Genomic DNA, 19,425 nt, shown 5'->3' on the forward strand with positions numbered 1-19,425 from the left:
TCAAACTATCTCTCTGACATATCAAAATGGATGAAAGCCCACCATCTCCAACTCAACCTCTAAAACTGAACTACTTGTCATTCCAGCAAAACCATCCATACAGCACAATATCTCACAATATCTCATTCCAAAATGACTTCCTATCTCTGGCTCCTTCAAAGGCAGTTCGAAATCTGGGTGTTGTGATTGATGAACACCTGTTGCCTCTGTTGCTCGTTCATGCCGCTTTGCGCTGTATAACATACGAAAGATCAGACCATACCCAACAAAACATGCCACCCAGCTCCTGGTGCAATCTACTGTCATCTCCCGCCTCGATGACTGCAACAGCCTTCTAACTGGTCTTCCAGGCTGTACTGTGAGACCTCTTCAAATGGTCCAGAACGCAGCGGCGCGTCTGGTCTTCAATCAGTCAAAAAGAGCACACGTCACCCCTCTGTTCATTGAGCTCCACTGGCTACCGCTAGCAGCATGCATCAAATTCAAATTGCTAACACTAGCGTACAAAGTCCGAGATGGTACGGTTCCCATCTACCTGAATCCTCTTGCAAAGGCTTACGTCTCGGCCCGGCCGCTCCGGTCATCACAGGGCCATCAGCTAGCAGTGCCTACACCACGCTCAGGACAATCCAGACTCTTCTCATGCATTGTTCCACAAATGTGGAATGACCTTCCAAGCACTACCAGAACAGGAGCTTCCTTTTCAATTTTCAAGAAACTCCTGAAGACCCTGCTCTTCAGAGAGCATCTTCGTAACTAGCACCCTCCCTGCACCCGTCCCCACCTCTCTACTGTCCACTCCTTGTTCCCTCCTCTCCTTGAATGATGTCAAGTTGTTGTTATTGTTAGCCTCAAGGGTAACATGCCGATTATCACTTGTAAGTCGCTTTGGACAAAAGCGTCTGCTAAATACATAAACATAAACATAAACAAAAGAACCACCTGTCAGGTGCTGGAGGAGCAGTAGCTCTACACAGAGCCCATCCCAGATAGAGTTTCTCAGCTTATAGCAGCCTGAGCCAGGATAGATGGTCACGGCCAATTCCAGCTTGTTTTTTTTATGACAAAGCCCTAAACGACTCATTCTGGGCGGTAATGTCAAGAATAAAACTGCTAAAATTGCTTAATGTGAAAGGGATTTGGTGCAAAGAACTTCATTAACGTGTTTTTATAATCAACCATAGCACTATTGTAAATGAAGACAAAAAGGTTATGGCTTTTTTTAAAACACAACATTTTACAAACTAAATATACACAAAATTGGGATTTTTTTCCTCCTCTTGTCAAAAAAAGACACATTAATAACGTTAAATGCACTCAGATCTTAAAATTGATCTACACGTGGAAGGAAATGCCAAGAGTTTTCCAGGAAAATCCTTTTCCTATGGGAAGGGGAGTGGAAATGGCTTCATTCTGACAACAGATGACCAGAAGAGCTGCATGCGTGTGTGAATGGGTGAATGACTGATTGCGTTGTGAAGCACCTTGGGGGGTTGTATGTAAAGAGATTGAGATATCAGCTAAAATAATGGTTCTGACTCAAACTCACTGATATAAGTTGTGCGTAAGACAATACGCTTCACAGTAATGAGAAAATGCCAGAAATATTAGTGCTGCCAGAAATTTCTAGAAGTTGCCAGAATGCCACTCCTCCTCTCTCCTCCACAAACCCACCCACACACAAATACATGTACACACACACACCCCTTTAAGACTTACAGGAACAATGTGGCCTCTAAAAATAAAAGTAGAGTTTCTGTGTCAGAACTCGTTTTTAATTTTGCTGTGGAACAAAGAGGCAACACGGCAAACCTTTAAAACACTAAATGTGAAAAATGATAACAAACTAAGATCCTGTTACTGATTCCATCACAAAAAGCTCTCTCAACAGCGCAACATGAGGTCACATCATCACCAAACATGTCTCAATATCAAACAGAATAAAAAATAGCCCTCAAACACATCAATATTGCATTTTATTAACATATTCTTCAGATTTAAACTCCTTAAAAATAGAAGCTGGTCTCTGAGAGAAACTCTGGTAAAACTTCAGTAACATAAACCCTCCATAAAAGCATCTAAAATTTAAATTGTGTGAGTCAGCCAGGATCGAGGCAAGAGGCAGAAAAAGGAATCAGAACAAGCACAATGCTGGAAATAAAGTGTACTGTGGTGAGTGCACAAAAATACCAACAAAAGAGTGATGATCAAAAACAAAGCAGGGCAGGATGAATCTGTCGAGACTTAAAGAGCAAATCCCCCCCAAATCAACTTGTTTTTGCTGATAAACTATATAAATAAGTGTCTAATCGTGCAGTAGACCCGTGTGGTCAATCATTTGCACTTTAGTGCACCTTAGTTAAAATTTAGATATTCTGCCTAAAACTGTCAGTGCTGCATCATCGTAGGGTAAAAACTCTGCACTGCATTTGAATTTAAATTTGCCATTGCTATTGACTTAAGAGGTACACTGTGACGCTAGCTGGTAAGTTATGATGTCACAAAGACGTTTGTGTGTGCGTGCGTACGCGTGCGTTTGTTAGCGGCTCTGCCTTCTCGGTCTGCCATGCAACAGCATTTGTTGCATTTTTAAAACATGAAATGGGAGTGGAGTAAGACTCTGGTAGGGGGTGACTTGCTCTTTAAGCTGTATTGTGATTCAGAGCGAGTTTTTGGCAGATATTTCTTCTTGTCACCCCCTCATCACACGTTTGACTTGCTCTTTAAATATGTAAATGTGGAATAAAGTAAATAAGATCATTTTTTTCATTCTGTTAAGTTGTTTACCAAACAAATTATTTTCTGGAAGACATAAAAACTGATATAAAATCTCGGTCAAAGTATGATTTATTATATTTATCCTCAGAAAGACCCATAAAGTAGGTCCGGTTGTTTGGGGCAAAATGCATGCAGAGATTGTTTTTAGAAGTACAGCATAAAAACCCTGTTAATACTTCAATATCAAGTGCGTAAAAGACTGTCTTGCAATTTTATTGTTTAAAAAGTAAACAATGTGAGGATTTTTTTAAAGCAGAATACATAATTAATAATCTGAGATTATCAAAATGTTAGTGTTACTGTTTTGAGTAAAACTTTGAGGGGAAAGAAAACAACAGGCTGCAAAAATCTGCATGAGAAAGCAGATTCAAGCTCAAGTTGAAAGTGAAAAATGTCTGCAGTTAAAATAAGAAGTTGTTGTTAAACATTCTTTTCCACACCTGTCAAACACGTTGTGTAAGAAGAATGTTAGTCAGGTAGGTGACAGCAAACCGGTGAAACCATTTTTTTTTGTTTTCAAACAGAAATACAAAAGAAGCAAGGCAAGTCCAGCATAGAGCCCTGCACGGGCCTAAAATCTGAGCCCGTGTCCGGCCCGGCCCGAGGGGGTGGAGCTCCAGCCCGACCCGGTCCGAAAAGGTTTTCAGGATTCTCTGGCCCGACCCGAGCCCGACTTCTTTTTTTTTAACCTTTCATAATGCTTTAGCGTGATAGAATGCTCAGCGTTCTAATTATCTGCGAGAAGCGTTCTGCAGTACAAAAAAAAGAAAGAAAGAGAAAAAAACCAGCATCAATGCAGCTTTTTTTCCTATCAGAGCGTATTTTTCGAGCGGCAGATGAAATTTACGAACACTATATTAATTGGATGCGTTTGTAAATTTAATCTGCTCTGAAAATGCGCTCTTGTGCAATTAGAAAAAAAAGCAGCATTCTAATTTTCTAACTGCAGAGCGCATTTTCAGAGCGGCAGATTAAATAAACGCCCCCAATTATTATAGCGTTTGTAAATTTAATCAGTCGCTCTGAAAATGCGCTCTGCAGTTAGAAAAAACCCAGCAATGAATACTGTATTTTTTTAACTGCAGAGTGAATTTATTCATAGAAAAACAGAATGCTGCCATTTGCATGAGAATAAACGAATATCTGACATATCAAAGTGGACATAAAATGGCATATTAGAATAGGGGCACATGTTTCAATCAGCAGTTTGAGAATTTGTTTATATAGGCGCGTTTATAAACCACACAGACCTTAACTGAGCTAACGGGTGCTGGTGCGTGAGAAGCAGGCAGGTGCTGCTGCGTTTAAGGGTTTCAGTTTTTTTTAAAGAATTCGATTAAAAATAAAGGCGCCCGGCCCGTTTCCGAGGTAATTACACATTTGTTGGCCCGAAGCCCGGCCCTTGGGCCGTCGGGCCGAGCCGACCCGCAGGTCTAGGGCTTCAGTGCAGGGCTCTAGTCCAGATGAACAGCCATGGACTACATGCATTCGTGCAGGTAAAAGCGCAAATCAGCAGGAAATCATCAATCATCAGTGCCTCTGAACAAGCAAACCTCTCTACTATGAGTTCTGATATAGTTCAGATCTAACTGAGTTTTTGGCGTGACGTGATTGGGTTATATCAAGTCATTAATGTGGTAACTGTTCTTTCAGGCACTGTGCTGAAGTGCAGCACTCGCTGTTACATCATGGGAAAAGAGATAAGGAAAAGTTCGAAGGTCAAGCAGATTAAAGGGTGGCACACAAACACGCATGCACACGTAACCGGGACACAGGAAGGACTGCTGGATCAGAGAAGCTCCTAGAAAGACCGGCAGCAGGGGCAAATGGCTGCTAAACCAGTGAAAGCCTGCAAGAATTGCATGTTTAAACATATTTCAGCTTATTTCAGAAAACTTAGAATAGTTGTAAGAAGCATTTCTAACATTCGGTGTAACGGGAGGGCTTTGCTGCTGAGGTGCAGCTTAATAAAATGTCCATTTTAGTGTGACCGTGGTGATTCTGGCTGGATAACGTACCTGCTGAATGCTTGGAGCAGCTGTGAGACCACAGAGGACAGTTTTTGCAAACAGGCTATGGTGTCCTGTGGCGGTGGTGCGGGACCTCCCACTGGTGTCGCGGTCTGCATGGTGTGAGGGTCAAATCCGAGCCCTTTGAACACGTCCAAACTGAAACATGACAGAAAAAGATGACCTTGAAGGTCAATGGAATGGAAAAAAAAACAAAGTACATGTCAAAATAAGCTCAAATGTGCTGCTTTTGTTGATGAAAAGTGTTTCCAGGAACTGTTTATTGTGATTTTAACCACTGGAGTTAACTCTTTCCTCCTTTCATTTCAATCAACTTTGTAAGCTCGGCCTCTCAAGGACTTAAGCAAGAACCTCTGGAGGATAAAGACCGTAAACACTGGGGTCTTAATCCTTTCGACACATCCCATAATATGTCAGCTGCTTTCATCTGCTGCTTCTTCATTGAGCACGTACTGGCTCACCTTGTCTGAAACATGTGAGACCAGATGTTCTCAAACATGGACCACACTTCCTGAGGAGCGACCCGAGCAGGGACGGTTGGTTTGCCTTCAACATCATCATCATCCTTCATGGTGACATCACCGGTAACTGATTCTTCCTCCAAAAACACATCGCGCTGGAGCAAAAAAAAAAAAAAAAAACGAAAACAGTTAAGTTTTATTTACTTTTTAAAACATTTTGGATCTCGTCATTGATTTTTACGTGTAAAATAAAGATTTTAACGATTTCAAATGTGTTTGAGCTGACCCGAGGCTGCAGCGTATTGTAAAGATTTTCCAGGGTAGTGACGGCCTGAGGTACGAGCCTCGAACTTTTCCAAAACGCTCCTACGAACGTCTTCGCTTCCTGGACGATTGCTGAGGTTGAGCAGCTGTTCACAGATTGCCCTGAAGGAACAGGCAGAAGCTTGTAGTTAGTTGTTGCTTCTGCAGGATATAGAGGTTTGTCACAACGCTGAAACACCTTGCAGCCTCAGAATGTTGTTCAGCTTCACTCCACAAGCTTAAACTCTAGTTGGGTGTTTTACAGGACTGCTTTAATGGTGCAGTAGATGTTTTCTGGAGCATTGTTTGCCATATTGCTTTAACTGATCTTCACATTACGCTGGCAACCATTAAATTAAATGTACAATCCTGGAAAAACCTCAACCATCCTGATCCCAATCCAACCGTCAAACTGCCCTCTGACCACCCCTCCCCCCTCTTCACACCCCCGTCTATGTGCACGGATCATGTGTTCTCAGCTCAGAGCAGAGCAGGAGGTGAAGCCAGAGCCAGGCTAGCTATATTAGCTTTACTAGCATACTATATTGTTAAACACTGGAGTTTCCAGATTAATAAGGCCAGTTCTCTCCACTAGACCTCTGATCATTTACACTGGGAGATTCTCACTGAAGGCAAACCAAGGAACTCTTGGCATTCTCTTGATGAGCTTCAAGAGCTTGTCCTCCAAGACTGTTGGAAAACCATTTCAGGTGACTACCTCTTGAAGCTCATCAAGAGAATGCCAAGAGTGTGCAAAGCCGTAATTGGAGCAAAAAGGTGGCTATTTTTTTGTTGAAGAAAATAGAATCTAACATGTTTTTGGGTATTTCACCTTTTTTGGTGAAGTTCATAACTCCACATGTGTTCATTCATAGTTTTGATGCCTTCAGTGAGAATCTCATGAAAATAAAGAAAACACATTGAATGAAAAGGTGTGTCCAGTCTTTTGACCTGTATTGTAGGTCTCAATGGCTTCTCTAAACTTTCAGAGGGGAATGACTATGAGGAGTCTGTCAGAAGCCTGGAGGCTCCACAGCTGTTAGGTAGGTGTGTTTATTTTAGGAATTATAGCAGAAAAGGGGCCAACACAGGGTCAAAAACAGGGAAAGACTCTATTGTGGTTTTACGGTTGTTTGGCCTTTGCATCTGGTGATAAAACATTTTCTGCAGCCATCAGATTCTGACTCTAGGAAGGGCACCTGGAGAAAGGGGTTTGGACTTTAAAATAGATTTTTTAATGTAGCTTCCAGCTTTTTTCCAGGAACTTCTACTGCACCTTTAATCTGAGCAAGATGTTGTTAACTACTGGGAAGAGATTGAGCAAATATTAAATTATTTTAACAGCAAATGTATAAAAGCAAGATTCAGATAATGAGCTTTTAAACAGGTGTTATGTCTGGAGGACCAAAATCATCCATCCATCCATTTACAGCCGCTTATCCGGAATCGGGTCACGGGAGAAGCAGCCCAAGTAGAAAGGCCCAGACTTCTCTCTCCCCAGCTACTTGGGCCAGCTCCTCCGGGGGAACCCCAAGGCATTCCCTGGCCAGCTAAGAGACACAGACCCTCCAGTGTGTCCTGCGTCTTCCCTTGGGTCCCTTCCCAGTTAGGCAGGCCTGGAAAACTTCACTAGGGAGGCGTCCAGGAGGCATCCTAACTAGATGCCCGAGCCACCTCAACTGGCTCCTCTCGACGTGGAGGAGCAGCAGATCTACTCCAAGCTCCTCCCAGATGACCAAACTTTTCACCTCATCTCTAAGGGAGAGCCCAGACACCCAGCGGAGAAACCTAATTTCGGCCGCTTGTATCCGCGATCTTGTTCTTTCGGTCACTACCCAAAGCTCATGATCATAGGTGAGGGTAGGAACGTAGATCGACCGGTACAACGCCCATAGCACTGCAGACGAAGCACCAGTCGGTCTATTGATCTCACGCTCCAACCTTTCCTCACTCGTGAACAAGAGTTAAGCTCCTCCACTTGAGGCAGGACCTTGTCCCTGACCTGGAGAAGGCACGACAAAAATCAAGATTGATAAAATTTTAAAATTTGAATTTGGGACTTCTATAGCCTGATTAAGGCATTATTATTATTATTATTATTATTATTATTATTATTATTATTATTCCCTGGCTTCAGGCCCAACTGACCAGTGAGGAGTCCCTCCTAGCCGGCTGTACTTCCCTGACCCTCTCCCCTCCTCCTCACTCTACCACCAGCGACTAAAAACATCCAGAATCAGGAGAGTGAGCCAGCTTAAACTAACAGCAATGACAGTATCACATTTTTGAAAAGGTTAATAATATTTTTTGGGTGTGAGCTGAACTGATTGTGCTGCTGGTGCCACCTTCCACGTGGGTGGACACAGAGCCTCGAGTTGCAGATAAACGGCTCTGAGAATATCCGGCGTAACAAACAGTGCCAGCACCGATGAACAGAACTACTGCAGTGAGCTACTCAGCATCTTTCTGACACACATTTGAGTCTCCCACTTGAGCGGGTGACCTGATTCCAAATGTAGTTCTGTAGGGGGATAGCGCGGTGTGAGGCACAACCAGGCAGGAATTCCATCGGAGGGATGTCTCAGTATCCCAGCACTGAAGGAATACTCTTTAAAATTAACTTTTACTTAGATTTTAGTAAATAAAGTTCATAAAGAAATTGATTTATTTTCAATTTATGTTGGTCAAATTTATCACAATGAAAACTAAAGCAAAACTTGGCCCTATGTGTGTTTTACATAACTCGCTGTTTACATTTAAATTGAAATTAGATTGAAATCTCTTCTTAGGGACCAGTGTTTCCCGTGGAGAATGACATCATCATAACCTTCCAGAAACTGCAGCTAGGCTAAACGAAACACTACACGACCCCAACAGGGTGACACGATCTATTGCACAAACAGACCTAAAGTGGAGATTATTATAATCCACGCTAACAAGGAGAAGACAAACGTCATACAGCTTTTGCCTTTCCCCACCAATATGCACACATACCTGAGCGAAAGAAATGGATGAGGTGTGAGAGTGTTTCATTCATTTTCCGTGGAACAACAAATCCAAAGACCGCTATCCAGTGCTTGTCAAAACATTGCAAGACACCCTGAAGCGTGGTCCAGGGCGGTTTAATCAAAATAATCTGTTAACACAACACAAAAGAAATGTGATGGATCGACACAGATTATGAATCACTGCCAAAAGGAAATCTAGTGTTTGGATCTATGTACCTACTTACTGCACTATGCACGAATTGGGTGAACAAGCAGGTATCACATGAGCTAGAGGTGTCCAAACTTTTCAAGATGAGAGACAAAATCCTCCTCAAAAAAGTGTGTGTGTGTGTGTGTGTGCGTGCGTGCGTGTTTGTGTGTGTGTTTGTGTGTGAGGGGGGGGGGGGACAAAATCACTCAGAGGGCCACGCCTTGGACAAGGTTGGTCTAACTGCTTGTTGACCTCTTGAATTCTTATTTAGTGTACAGAATAAATGACAACTAACATAAAATAGACTTAAACACGTGAAAAGTCACTTTACGTCTTTCCAAATGTCCCCAAATGCGGCCTTCATCTCCACCTCCAGCACATCAGACAGCACCTCCCGCAGACACTCTTCTAGCTCAAACAGGCATCTGCTAAGTTCCAGTTTCATCCGCTTATCGTTTCCTTCCCTTTGCTTCTGGGTATCTGTAGGCATATGCATAGATAATAACCTAGACATTTACTAATATATCTGCACGCATGAATGCTGAAGCTTTTAATAAAACACAGCAGAACATTTCACACAGCAGGATTCATTTGGGACCTTTCTTGTCACTGTTATTCTGCTACACAAGTGTTTGACCTGTTTTAACTGTTAAAGGGATGTTATTCACGTCTGAAGTGTTGATGAAGGCAGTAGTGACCCACACAGCAGCAAGAAAGGATGCAAAACGTGAGATTTGCATAATACGTTGCCTTCAAATGAAGAAAGCAAAAGCGAGGGAAAAGAACCAGGAAAGCATGGACGAGCTTAGTGCTTGGATATGGACCGTTAATAATAACACTGGAGCAAATGATTCCAAGTTTCTCCCTATTTAGCATGAAGAACATGTTAATCCTTGAATCACCTTCGTTGATAGCATCCACAGCTTCCATCTGACCACATGGCTGGACTTCGGCATGATTCGTGTCTAACGTGACCTCAGCGGTACGAGGGAGGACTTGAGGTCGAGAGCTCTGAAGGATTAGATGTCCAGACGTCCTGACCTCTACCTCCAAATCATTCTTACACAGAGCCTTCACCCCACTCAGGACAGCTTTACTGCACAGATTTTTATCATTGCTAGAAGAGAAAGATGCATTCACTTCATTAAGTGAAGAAAGGAAAACTCACACCACAGTTATGTGCTGCAATCCTCTAATTAAGAAAAAATAAATAATCAATAGCAGCAACAAATCAAAACATAATTAAAATAAACGAACCCTCTCCACAGCAAATGTTGGGCAACAATTAAAAACAATCAAATTCCCGACCTAAACCGAGAATTCCTCACTCAGCACATCTATTCTTTGTGGAAAAACAGTCACACGTTTTTGTGTCCCTCCCCTCTCATTCCAACTGGAACTATCTGGCACAGTCACATGCATTTGCATTATTAGCAGAGGACACATAGTTTGCTGCTGCAGCAAACTGAAGAGAGGACGGGGGAGGGGAAACTCACGTGCATAAGATGACAGCGCACTCTGGGTACAGTTTCTGGTATTGCAGGCAGCACTGCAGCACTCTGTCGTCGTTGTTCTCACTCTTCAGACCGTCTGAGGAACAGAAAAGAGCAGAGGACAACAGGACAAGTGACTCCGAGAAACCAGTCTAAAAATGACACGGTGACTTTATAATGCTGAGAGTACAAAATACACACAGATGGGAACAGTGGGGCTTGTTTTCTTTTAAAAATAAAGGAAAAGTTACATATTATAAAGGGAAAAAAATAAATGATGGATTTTTTTCCTAATAAAACAAATAAACCTAAAAATTGTGTATCCAGCAATAATACATGGATGCAACTTGCCCTTGAGTTGTACACATTGTTTACTACAATGAGTGTCAGCGCCACCTAGAGCTTGTTGTGTTAAAATCCAGATGGCAGCAGAGTAAGAACTTTTAGTTGGAAATAACACATTCCTGTCCATTTGAAATCTGTTATGGTTTGAAAAGCAGCTGAGCAGACTAAAACTCTTCATTTAGAGACTTTTACTGTCTGGATCATTACTCACCGCTGCTCATGGCAGCCTGCTGCATAGACTGCCCCCACAGGCGAGGGTCCCGGCGCTTCAAAGCGTTGTAAATGAAGGAGATGGCGGGATTTACAAGGTGAGCCACATTATTTAACTTGTCTCGTCCTTTTTTTAGGTAATCCAGCTCCTGCAGCACCACCCAGGGGATCAGGACAACAGGGAAGCCCAGCGCTAAGAGACCAGAGACCACAGATGTGAATGTGGAACCCACAATAAAACATTTATAGATTCAAAACATGAATATTTTTTGTTCCGTTTTGTACTTTTATCTGCATTACACAAGCAGATAATTGTAAATTTAGGAGTAAAACAGAAATAATCACTACCTGAACCTCAAACAAGCTTTGATCAGTGAATCTGGACTAAGATCTCCTTTACTTTTTCATTTTTAGTCCTAAAATATCATATAAAAAACAATAAAATGTACTCAAGTCATTTACAGGAGATAGAAATAGATTTAATAGTTTTAAACAGTCAAGACAATATTTGGTGACGTTAATAATTTAATGCAACTATCAAGAAAAGTCTATTATTAAGCCCAAGATAGATTAAATTAAAAAAAAGAATTATATGAAATAATAAATGTAACTGTACAAAAATCCTTTGATTTCAATTTTAACAACAAATTGAAATGTTCATTACCTCCAAGGCCATGAGAATTAATTTTTTTCACATAATCTAAGTGCTTGATGAGAATATTTGTATCCAGAATGAGGATTAGCTCTTGCTGACAGGGTTGTTGGTCTGTAAAGATAAAACACACATCATTAAGTTATCATTTTTCTGTTGATTTTACAACTAAAGTGTTCAAACTGAGCTTCAGGAAAAAATTCCACCTTCATTTGACGTGTTACTCAAAAGCAAAGCAAAGTGGATTATGTGTCAGGTTGACGGTCAGCATCAGGGAACTTCTGCTCATTTACAAAACACTTCAGTTCAAACGGATTTTTTTCTCATGTTGAAGCTTTTTTCTATGTAAAAGTTTTAAATAATAATTATCTTATTTGTAGCTTCCTGAACGGCTTCAGCTCAGAGAAAAATAATTCACAATTATGATTTTTTACTGCCTTTCAAAAACAGCTTTAATTACAAAAAAAGTGAAACGATAAATGACATTTTTATTTTCAGGAAAATTAAATTAATTTTCGTTCTTCCGGCTAGTGACTGAAAGAACGAGATTGCGGACACAAGTGGCCGAAATGAGTTTTCTCCACAGGGTGTCTGGGCTTTCCCTTAAGAGATGGGGTGAGAAGTTCTGTCATTTGGGAGGGGCTCGGAGTAGATCTGCTGCTCCTCCACATCAGGAGGAGCCTTTTGAGGTGGCTCAAGCATCAGCTTAGGATGCCTGCTGGACGCCTCCCTGGTGAGGTTTTCCGGGCACGTCCAACTGGGAGGAGACCTAAAGGAAGACCCAGGACACGCTGGAGGGACTATGGCTCTTGCCTGGCTAGGGAACGCCTTGGGATTCCCCTGGAAAAGCTGGTCCGAGTGGCCGGGGAGAGGGAAGTCTGGGTCTCTCAACTTAGGTTGTTGCCCCCGTGACCCAACTCCGGATAAGCGGAAGAAAATAGATGAATTAATTTTTGCACATCACTGGTTTTTAGGCAGAAATATTTTAAAAACCTGCCAGATTTGACCATTAGCTATCCAAGAAGTGATTCATTTTGCTGTTGGGGGTGATATTTAACCCTCTGATGCATGAATTATGAAATCTTCAACCATTATTTTTTAAACATTTTTTTTCATTCATCTTTAGGTGTGAATGAAACAAATTTCAACAAATATTTTTTGTACCATTTTCTTAATTTACAAATACTTTATTACATGTCCACCTCAGTGGACAGCGTGCATTCTGAACATGAAATATGTTGGCTTGACTTACTGAAGTCCAAATGGAGGGGCTCACATGCAATAAAGTCTTCAACAGCTGTGCTTAATAGCAAAAATAAAGAAATAACAATTTTGAGTACCTGTCCACTGTAGTGACCATTATGCATCAAAGGGTTAATGTTTTTAAAAGTGCTTCATAATGACATTTATACAGTATGATAAAGTTTAACAAAGCTGCTCTTAGCTACACTTGGACAAGCAGTTTATGCTTGAGTCCTGTCAGACATAAAAGCAATTTCTAAGAAGAGAGGCCCTACAGGAAGCTAGCTACAATGAGTGGCTTTTATACAGAAACACGCTTTAAAATAGTCAAAATATCCCTTTAGAGCATATCTTGTTTTTTCACTCATGTACAAAAGGTTTTAGGGAAAAATGATGAAACTCACACGGCGTGTTTACAGGTCCTTCCTCTGCAGAATCTATGTCCATAGAGGTGAGTTCACCATAGCTCTGCGTGACATTTACCTCCAGTCTGTTCTCAGAGCGGGCGTTCTGAATCTCCTCCACTACTTTAGCCTAAAAAAGAACATATTAAAAATAAACTCACAGCAAAATAACAGTGTTGAGAGGCTGTGCTTGTAATGAAAAACTGTATATAATGGTGTGATGATTATTAATACTTTTATTACCTGTTCAGAACCGTGCTTATCACTGGAATCCTCTGCAGGTGGGAGCTGGACATTCGGAGACAGGACCTTATCTTGTCCTCCGTGCAAAACTGTGCAGCTCTGAGCAGATTTAAGCTCAGGTTTCCTTTCTAAAAGCCCAGAGTCTAGAAGTTTTTTAGTGAAGTGTGTGTTCTCGACTTTTTGGTTTGTAGATGTAACATTGTTGTTTCTTTCTGATTTCTCTCCGGGCTTTGTCTGACTCTTTTTTGGTATCCTAAATTTGAAAGGCAGAAATTTTTGAGAAAGCTTTTCTTTCCCAGTATGTGGAAGCGACGTTGTCATTTGTGATGCTGGTGATTCCCTTTTACAGGTTGAAGTGACCGTCTTCCACAACTCTGAATTACTTCCTGAGGTTGGGTGCTTGGCTGAACTGGAAGATTTGTCTGAGACACAGGCAGATAAATCGTGTGAATTTTTACTTGGGCTTCTTTTAGCAAGTAACTCTTTAGCCTGATGCCTTACGTGGCTGTTTTCCACTTTTTCTCTGCTTTTCTGCTGTGGAAAATCCTTGAAAATAGCAGAGGCAGGCCCCCGAGTGCGGCTATTGCTGTTGTCACATCGAGTCCTTGAAGGGTTTTCAGCTTTTTTTTTTACACTCTGCTTGAGAACATCCAGTACAGACAAACCTAAAGAGCCACCCCGAGAACTTATTTTACCCGTCCTTTCTTTTGCGATCTTGGTTTCCCGAGAAGCTGAAGCTGCATTGCTGCTGTTTGAGGATTTTAAGTGTTTCATTTCCTGCTGTGTAGTTCCACTAGTTTTTTTACTATGACCAGAAGCATTTTGTTTTTCTTCTTTTCCATAGCCTTTCCCACAACGTTGCCCAGAATCACTTCTGGATCTGTGTCTCTTCGTTTTAGTGTGTTTCTGCTCTTCTGTGTGTGTTTTTGTCCTTCCATGGTCAGGTTTTGTGGTCGAATGCGTTTTGGGGAAATCATCTTTCCGGGATTTTTTCTGTTGGCTAGTAGATCTACACATTGAGACAGAGGAAACAATAAAATGATTCACACTTAATATTTACATTGATTTGTTTTTATTCTTTCTCACCTTTCAGGTCTCTCTCTGATTTCTCCCTTCCTTTTAAGACTTTTTCTTCTGTCATCTTCTTTCCTTAAATCCTGATAACACGAAAAACCTTGTGAATAAACCTTGTTCTTGACATAATTTGAGATTCTCTGCAATAAAATGAAATGCTTTACTTTCTCTGTTATCTACTAACAGATGAGTATGCAAACGTATTTATGTTTACTGTTTCAAGGAAACAATGCTAAAGTAAACAAAAGCTCAATTTAACATAAACACTTAAAAAAACACAATACATTTACACTTTCTCTTGCTACGTTGGCTTAAAACAACAAAACCAATAGCTTTCTCCTTACCTTGTCGTCTTTTTCTTTTCTCTTTCGGTGTTCTTTAGGCATTTTTCGCTGACACTAATTAGTAACTTGGTTTTCCCAAAAGTATGCCTGAAGACAGAAAGTCCATGTAAAAGCGGAAGGCATTTATGAACGGGAATCACTTTTTCGAGATAAACCAACATGAAAACAAAACGTTTTCATGTCACACAAAGCCAGCGGTTATCTCAGGTTAGTTCGGGTGTCAAAGAAAAAACACAGTGTGTCCATTTAGTCAGAGAAAATAACGTGGAAGTGAGAGAAATAAAAGAAATTCTACGCCGCTAAACCATCCGTTTCCAAAATATCCGGTGATGACGTCTTCTAAACTTCCGGGAGGCTGTTTGGTGAAGCACGAGGCTGCCCCCTACAGGCGAACGTGCGCAAATTGCATTTCCTAGTCCTACAAACTCTTTCTACTGTGGACAAACCCCATGTATAAAGCCCAAAATGTTATTTTTGGATAAATAAACCCAGGTTTGTTTACTGGTATTTTATGCATAAACAAAGTAACACATTGTTTGCCTCTAACCTGATGGTTTTATGATCAACATGGGTAAAAACAACTTTAGCAGTCTGAAGGACACAGACGTGATATGGTGTTCCACTGAAGAATGTGATTTCTCATTAAGTATCAGTGTTGAAGAGAGAGAGAGAGAGAGAGAGAGAGAGAGAGAGAGAGAGAGAGAGAGAGAGAGAGAGAGAGTCTAGTTCTGGTTGACAACAGGTGTGAGAAACCAAATGATCCAGCTATGAGTCCAGTCCAAAAGGATACGGTGTTCTGCTAGAGAGCTTGTGTGACAGGTCTAATGCTGGATAACTTTTATCTGTGTTCATGAATTACATTTTTAAACTTTGTTTCTGCATCCTCATTTAATCTGTGTTTCAAACTGTGAGCGTTCTGATCAAAACTCAGAGGGAGGACAATGTGTCATGGGGGGGGGGGGGGGTCCGTCTGTCCATAGTAGACAATGAAACGTTTGTTTCTGAAGAAAAATAAAGATTTAATCAACCTTCAGTGTATTCTTTTATTACCTGAGGTTATGATGAAGAAAATTTGACCATTTAAATGTTTATTTGTGACTTTATTAGAAACATGATCCTTTGTTGCAAAGTTTCCACCACATTCTTTTCCATTCTTTTATCTGCTAAAGCCCATCTGTTTCTCCTTTGCCACAAGTGCTTTCCCACACAAAAACAAAGCAGAGTTCCCATCAGAACCAGTAAAACAACTTAATCTTTCCTCGTCCTCGTCATCTTCCTCCGCTTATCCGGGTCCGGGTCACGGGGGCAGCATCCCAACTAGGGAGCTCCAGACCGTCCTCTCCCCGGCCACCTCCACCAGCTCCTCTGGCAGGACCCCAAGGCGTTCCCCAACCAGATTGGAGATGTAACCTCTCCAACGTGTCCTGGGTCGCCCCGAGGGCCTCCTGCCGGCAGGACATGCCCGAAACACCTCCCCAGGGAGGCGTCCAGGAGGCATCCTGACCAGATGCCCAAACCACCTCAACTATTGGTTTGTCTGATCTTTCTGATAAGCTAGATGAAGAAATATAAAATAAATGGCACAAGATCACTTTGAGTGAGCAGCCATGTGTACATGATGATCATCTTCATCCAACAGACTTTTCCACAAACTTCAAGGCCAAACATCTGTTTTCTCCTGCCTCGAAGACCTAAAATAATTTAGTGTAAATTTGTAGAGATTCAACATTCAGAAAAGCTGAAACCACTTCTTAAAGACATCTTTTCTCTTTCTGATGTTTCATCAGTGAATCAGCAAAAACTGTTTTAATCACTAAGGGATTTAGTCAATTAAAAAAAAGGTTACTTAGCAGCAGTGGACCTTAGACATGATTTTCTAAACCAAATGTGCAAAATGATTAGAATTTGCTTCAAAATCAGTTTTCATTGATACTTCAGCAGAAAGGCTGCGTAAAATTGCAATTGCTAACTTTTGCTGCACTCTGATACTGCTGCTCCATCTCATCTCTGTGTTTTATTATTAAAACAAAAGCAACTTAATGACTTTTCCAGAATGATTCAAGTCTTTAACACATATCTACCAATATTAAATTAATTCTAAACTGGAATAAAATAAATATATAACATGAGAACAAAATACGCATCTCATGCAAACTGGTGCACAAAGAAATGTCCAAATGTTTGCTACTGTTTCTCAGCACAATTCTCCACTACCTGATGATTCATTTTCCACACTTCACTACTTTTCATTTGGAAAAGACAGTTACTAGTTATTTTAAAGATTGCATTTGAAAGGCCTTTTGTGCAGTAAAACTGCTTTACAATATTTCTAATCTACACGCACTTATAATGCGCAATTGCTTTCCGTAAATGCTGCCCTTCTCAGTCTGCTACCAAAGAGGTCAAAGGACGTGACCGGTGTTGTGTCAAAAATCGTTCGGCATGACCTCGGGTTTGCCCAGGTTTGTCTGAAGAGCTCCAAGTAAAATATTTGACACCAGAGGTGTGACCAAGTCACTGCTTTGCAAGTCACAAGTAAGTCACAAGTCTTTCCAGTCAAGTCTTGAGTCAAGCCCAAGTCGAAGACAACCAAGTCCAAGTCGAGTCCAAAGTCAATGATGTGGAAGTCCAAGTAAAGTCCAAGTCCTTAACTTTGAATTTTCAAGTCATAATCAAGTCATCTTTCCAGCTTATGATAATAAATTCCAGAAATAAAGCTTCTTAAAGTTTAATTTATTTGCTCAAACAAGCAGAAAGTGCAACTGAAACTGAATATAAACAAAGTGCTGCTGCATTTAGCAGAACAAGATCACACCCAGAACGAAGAATGATTTATGATTTTTGTCCAAGTCGTGCCACTTTTGTGCTAAAATATCAAATATGCTCAAGTCATCATCAAGTCAACAGATGCAAGTCGATTCAAGTCGCAAGTCCTTGGCATTCAAGTTTGAGTCAAGTCATAATTCTTTATAGATTTTATCAAGTCAAGTCAGAAGTTCTTAAAATAATGACTCGTGTCTGACTCGAGTCCAATTCATGTAACTTGAGTCCACACCTCTGTTTGACACTGAAACAGAGGGTAGAAAGTAAAATTGATAATATGTGCATAAGGCAAATTAAAAGGTAGTTTTTGATATGTTTTCAGCAGCTGTGACTGCGGTGAAGTCAGGCAGAGGCAGAGGGCAGCTCCCACTCTGAAAACGGTCTCTCTCAAGGCCTCGAGGCTGGTGTGAGGGATGATGAGCAGACCCGAACCACAGAGATCTGACAGGTACAAGGTGGCATGAAAGGATTCATAGATAAGGTGGAAGAGACTTTTTCATGAGAATGTGACTTGTCAAGGAGTCAGTGAAGATAAGTGAAGGTGAGGGTAAAGTGCTGCCAGGGCTCTGTGAGAATGAGATCCCTGAAAAATCTGGTTCTGCACACTCAAACCCAAAGCCTGTTAAAGAGTCTGACACACCTGAGACAGAGAAGGAAAACATGGAAATAGACTATGTAGATCTTTTTAAATGTGACATTTTAAGGGTTTATCCTGACATCAAATATTTCAGTTGACCTCTTCTATTTCAAAACATGCTTCTGCTGTTATTTTTGTTGGGTGTTTGTGCCTCACAATTGATAATAGAAATCAGTTATCAGATCCTTTACCAGTGATTTATTAAAGTCTAATATTTACCGTGGATCAAAGATGAAATTCAACATTTGAGATTAATCCCAACTAATTTAAAAGCCATTCGCTTAAACCAAACTAATGTGTTCAGGAAGCTTGAAATACAAATGCAGAAGTCGTGAGGGTTCGGCCGTGCCTTTTGTGTCTCGTCTCTTTCCCTTGTGTTTCTTGTTTGTTTCTGCTCTCTTGTCTGTCTGTGCTTCTCCCAGTAGACGTGGCCTGGCTCGCTCACAGATTAATCATCCTACTCCCTTGTGACCAATTACTTTCAGCAGCATATCTGTCCTGCTCTGCTCCTCACTCATCATCAGTTTGTCAGTTCACTCAGAGGTTCACTGCTGGCCAGAGTATCAGTTTACCATCTGTGAAGGTTAAGGTTAAGCTGACTTTAACCCGTTACCATGGGAACCACTGCTCACACTCACCTGTACCATACAATACCACTTTATTTGTTGAGCGCTTTCAACACAGTATTACAGCTGACCATAGCGCTGCACGTTAAAAGCAAACAAGTATAAGTAATTCCACAGGTGATAGAGTCAAAAAGACAAAGGAATAAAAACCAAACATGCAAAGCAGATACAATACAACAGGTTTAAAATTAAGCAGCCAAGAGGAAAAGGAGGAAGGCCGGTAGACTTAATGCAAAAACCAAGGTTTAAGAGTTAAAAGCCAAGGAAAAATCGTGCGTCTTCAGATGCAATTTAAAAAATGCAGATTGAAGGTGCTTGCCTATGGAGAGGCAGGGAGGTCCAGAATTTCGATGCACAGATAGAAAAGGCCTTTCTTCGTGGGTCTTAAAACGCGGCTTAGGAATGGTGAGGAGGAGCTGGGGAGAGCACGAGGAGGGTGATAGTGGTGGAGCAGCACACTCACGCTTAAGTTTAGAAATTTACCTAAGGTGATAGAAACAGGACTTAACTGTACTATCTGAGCGTCCATCGTCAAGGCCGTGTCCATTTTTACTCCGAGGTT

General features: G+C 41.2%; 1 protein-coding gene across 1 annotated transcript in view; it reads right to left on the bottom strand.

Annotated features, from left to right (window-relative positions):
* The window catches only part of swt1 (SWT1 RNA endoribonuclease homolog), a 30,477-nt gene extending 15,467 nt beyond the window's left edge, over nucleotides 1–15,010 (bottom strand). Inside the window, exons 1-13 of the mRNA XM_015970955.3 lie at nucleotides 14,778–15,010; nucleotides 14,446–14,516; nucleotides 13,360–14,368; nucleotides 13,117–13,246; nucleotides 11,483–11,584; nucleotides 10,820–11,011; nucleotides 10,267–10,360; nucleotides 9,673–9,887; nucleotides 9,102–9,250; nucleotides 8,567–8,708; nucleotides 5,556–5,695; nucleotides 5,270–5,424; nucleotides 4,797–4,946 (exon numbers count right to left, since the gene is read on the bottom strand). Coding sequence (XP_015826441.3) covers nucleotides 4,797–4,946; nucleotides 5,270–5,424; nucleotides 5,556–5,695; nucleotides 8,567–8,708; nucleotides 9,102–9,250; nucleotides 9,673–9,887; nucleotides 10,267–10,360; nucleotides 10,820–11,011; nucleotides 11,483–11,584; nucleotides 13,117–13,246; nucleotides 13,360–14,368; nucleotides 14,446–14,516; nucleotides 14,778–14,819 — 2,591 coding nt within the window. The 5' untranslated portion in view covers nucleotides 14,820–15,010. The remainder of the gene's footprint in view (nucleotides 1–4,796; nucleotides 4,947–5,269; nucleotides 5,425–5,555; nucleotides 5,696–8,566; nucleotides 8,709–9,101; nucleotides 9,251–9,672; nucleotides 9,888–10,266; nucleotides 10,361–10,819; nucleotides 11,012–11,482; nucleotides 11,585–13,116; nucleotides 13,247–13,359; nucleotides 14,369–14,445; nucleotides 14,517–14,777) is intronic.
* Between the last annotated feature and the right edge of the window lie 4,415 nt (nucleotides 15,011–19,425).

This window comes from Nothobranchius furzeri, chromosome 8, assembly GCF_043380555.1.
Source record: "Nothobranchius furzeri strain GRZ-AD chromosome 8, NfurGRZ-RIMD1, whole genome shotgun sequence".
Lineage (NCBI taxonomy): Eukaryota > Metazoa > Chordata > Actinopteri > Cyprinodontiformes > Nothobranchiidae > Nothobranchius > Nothobranchius furzeri.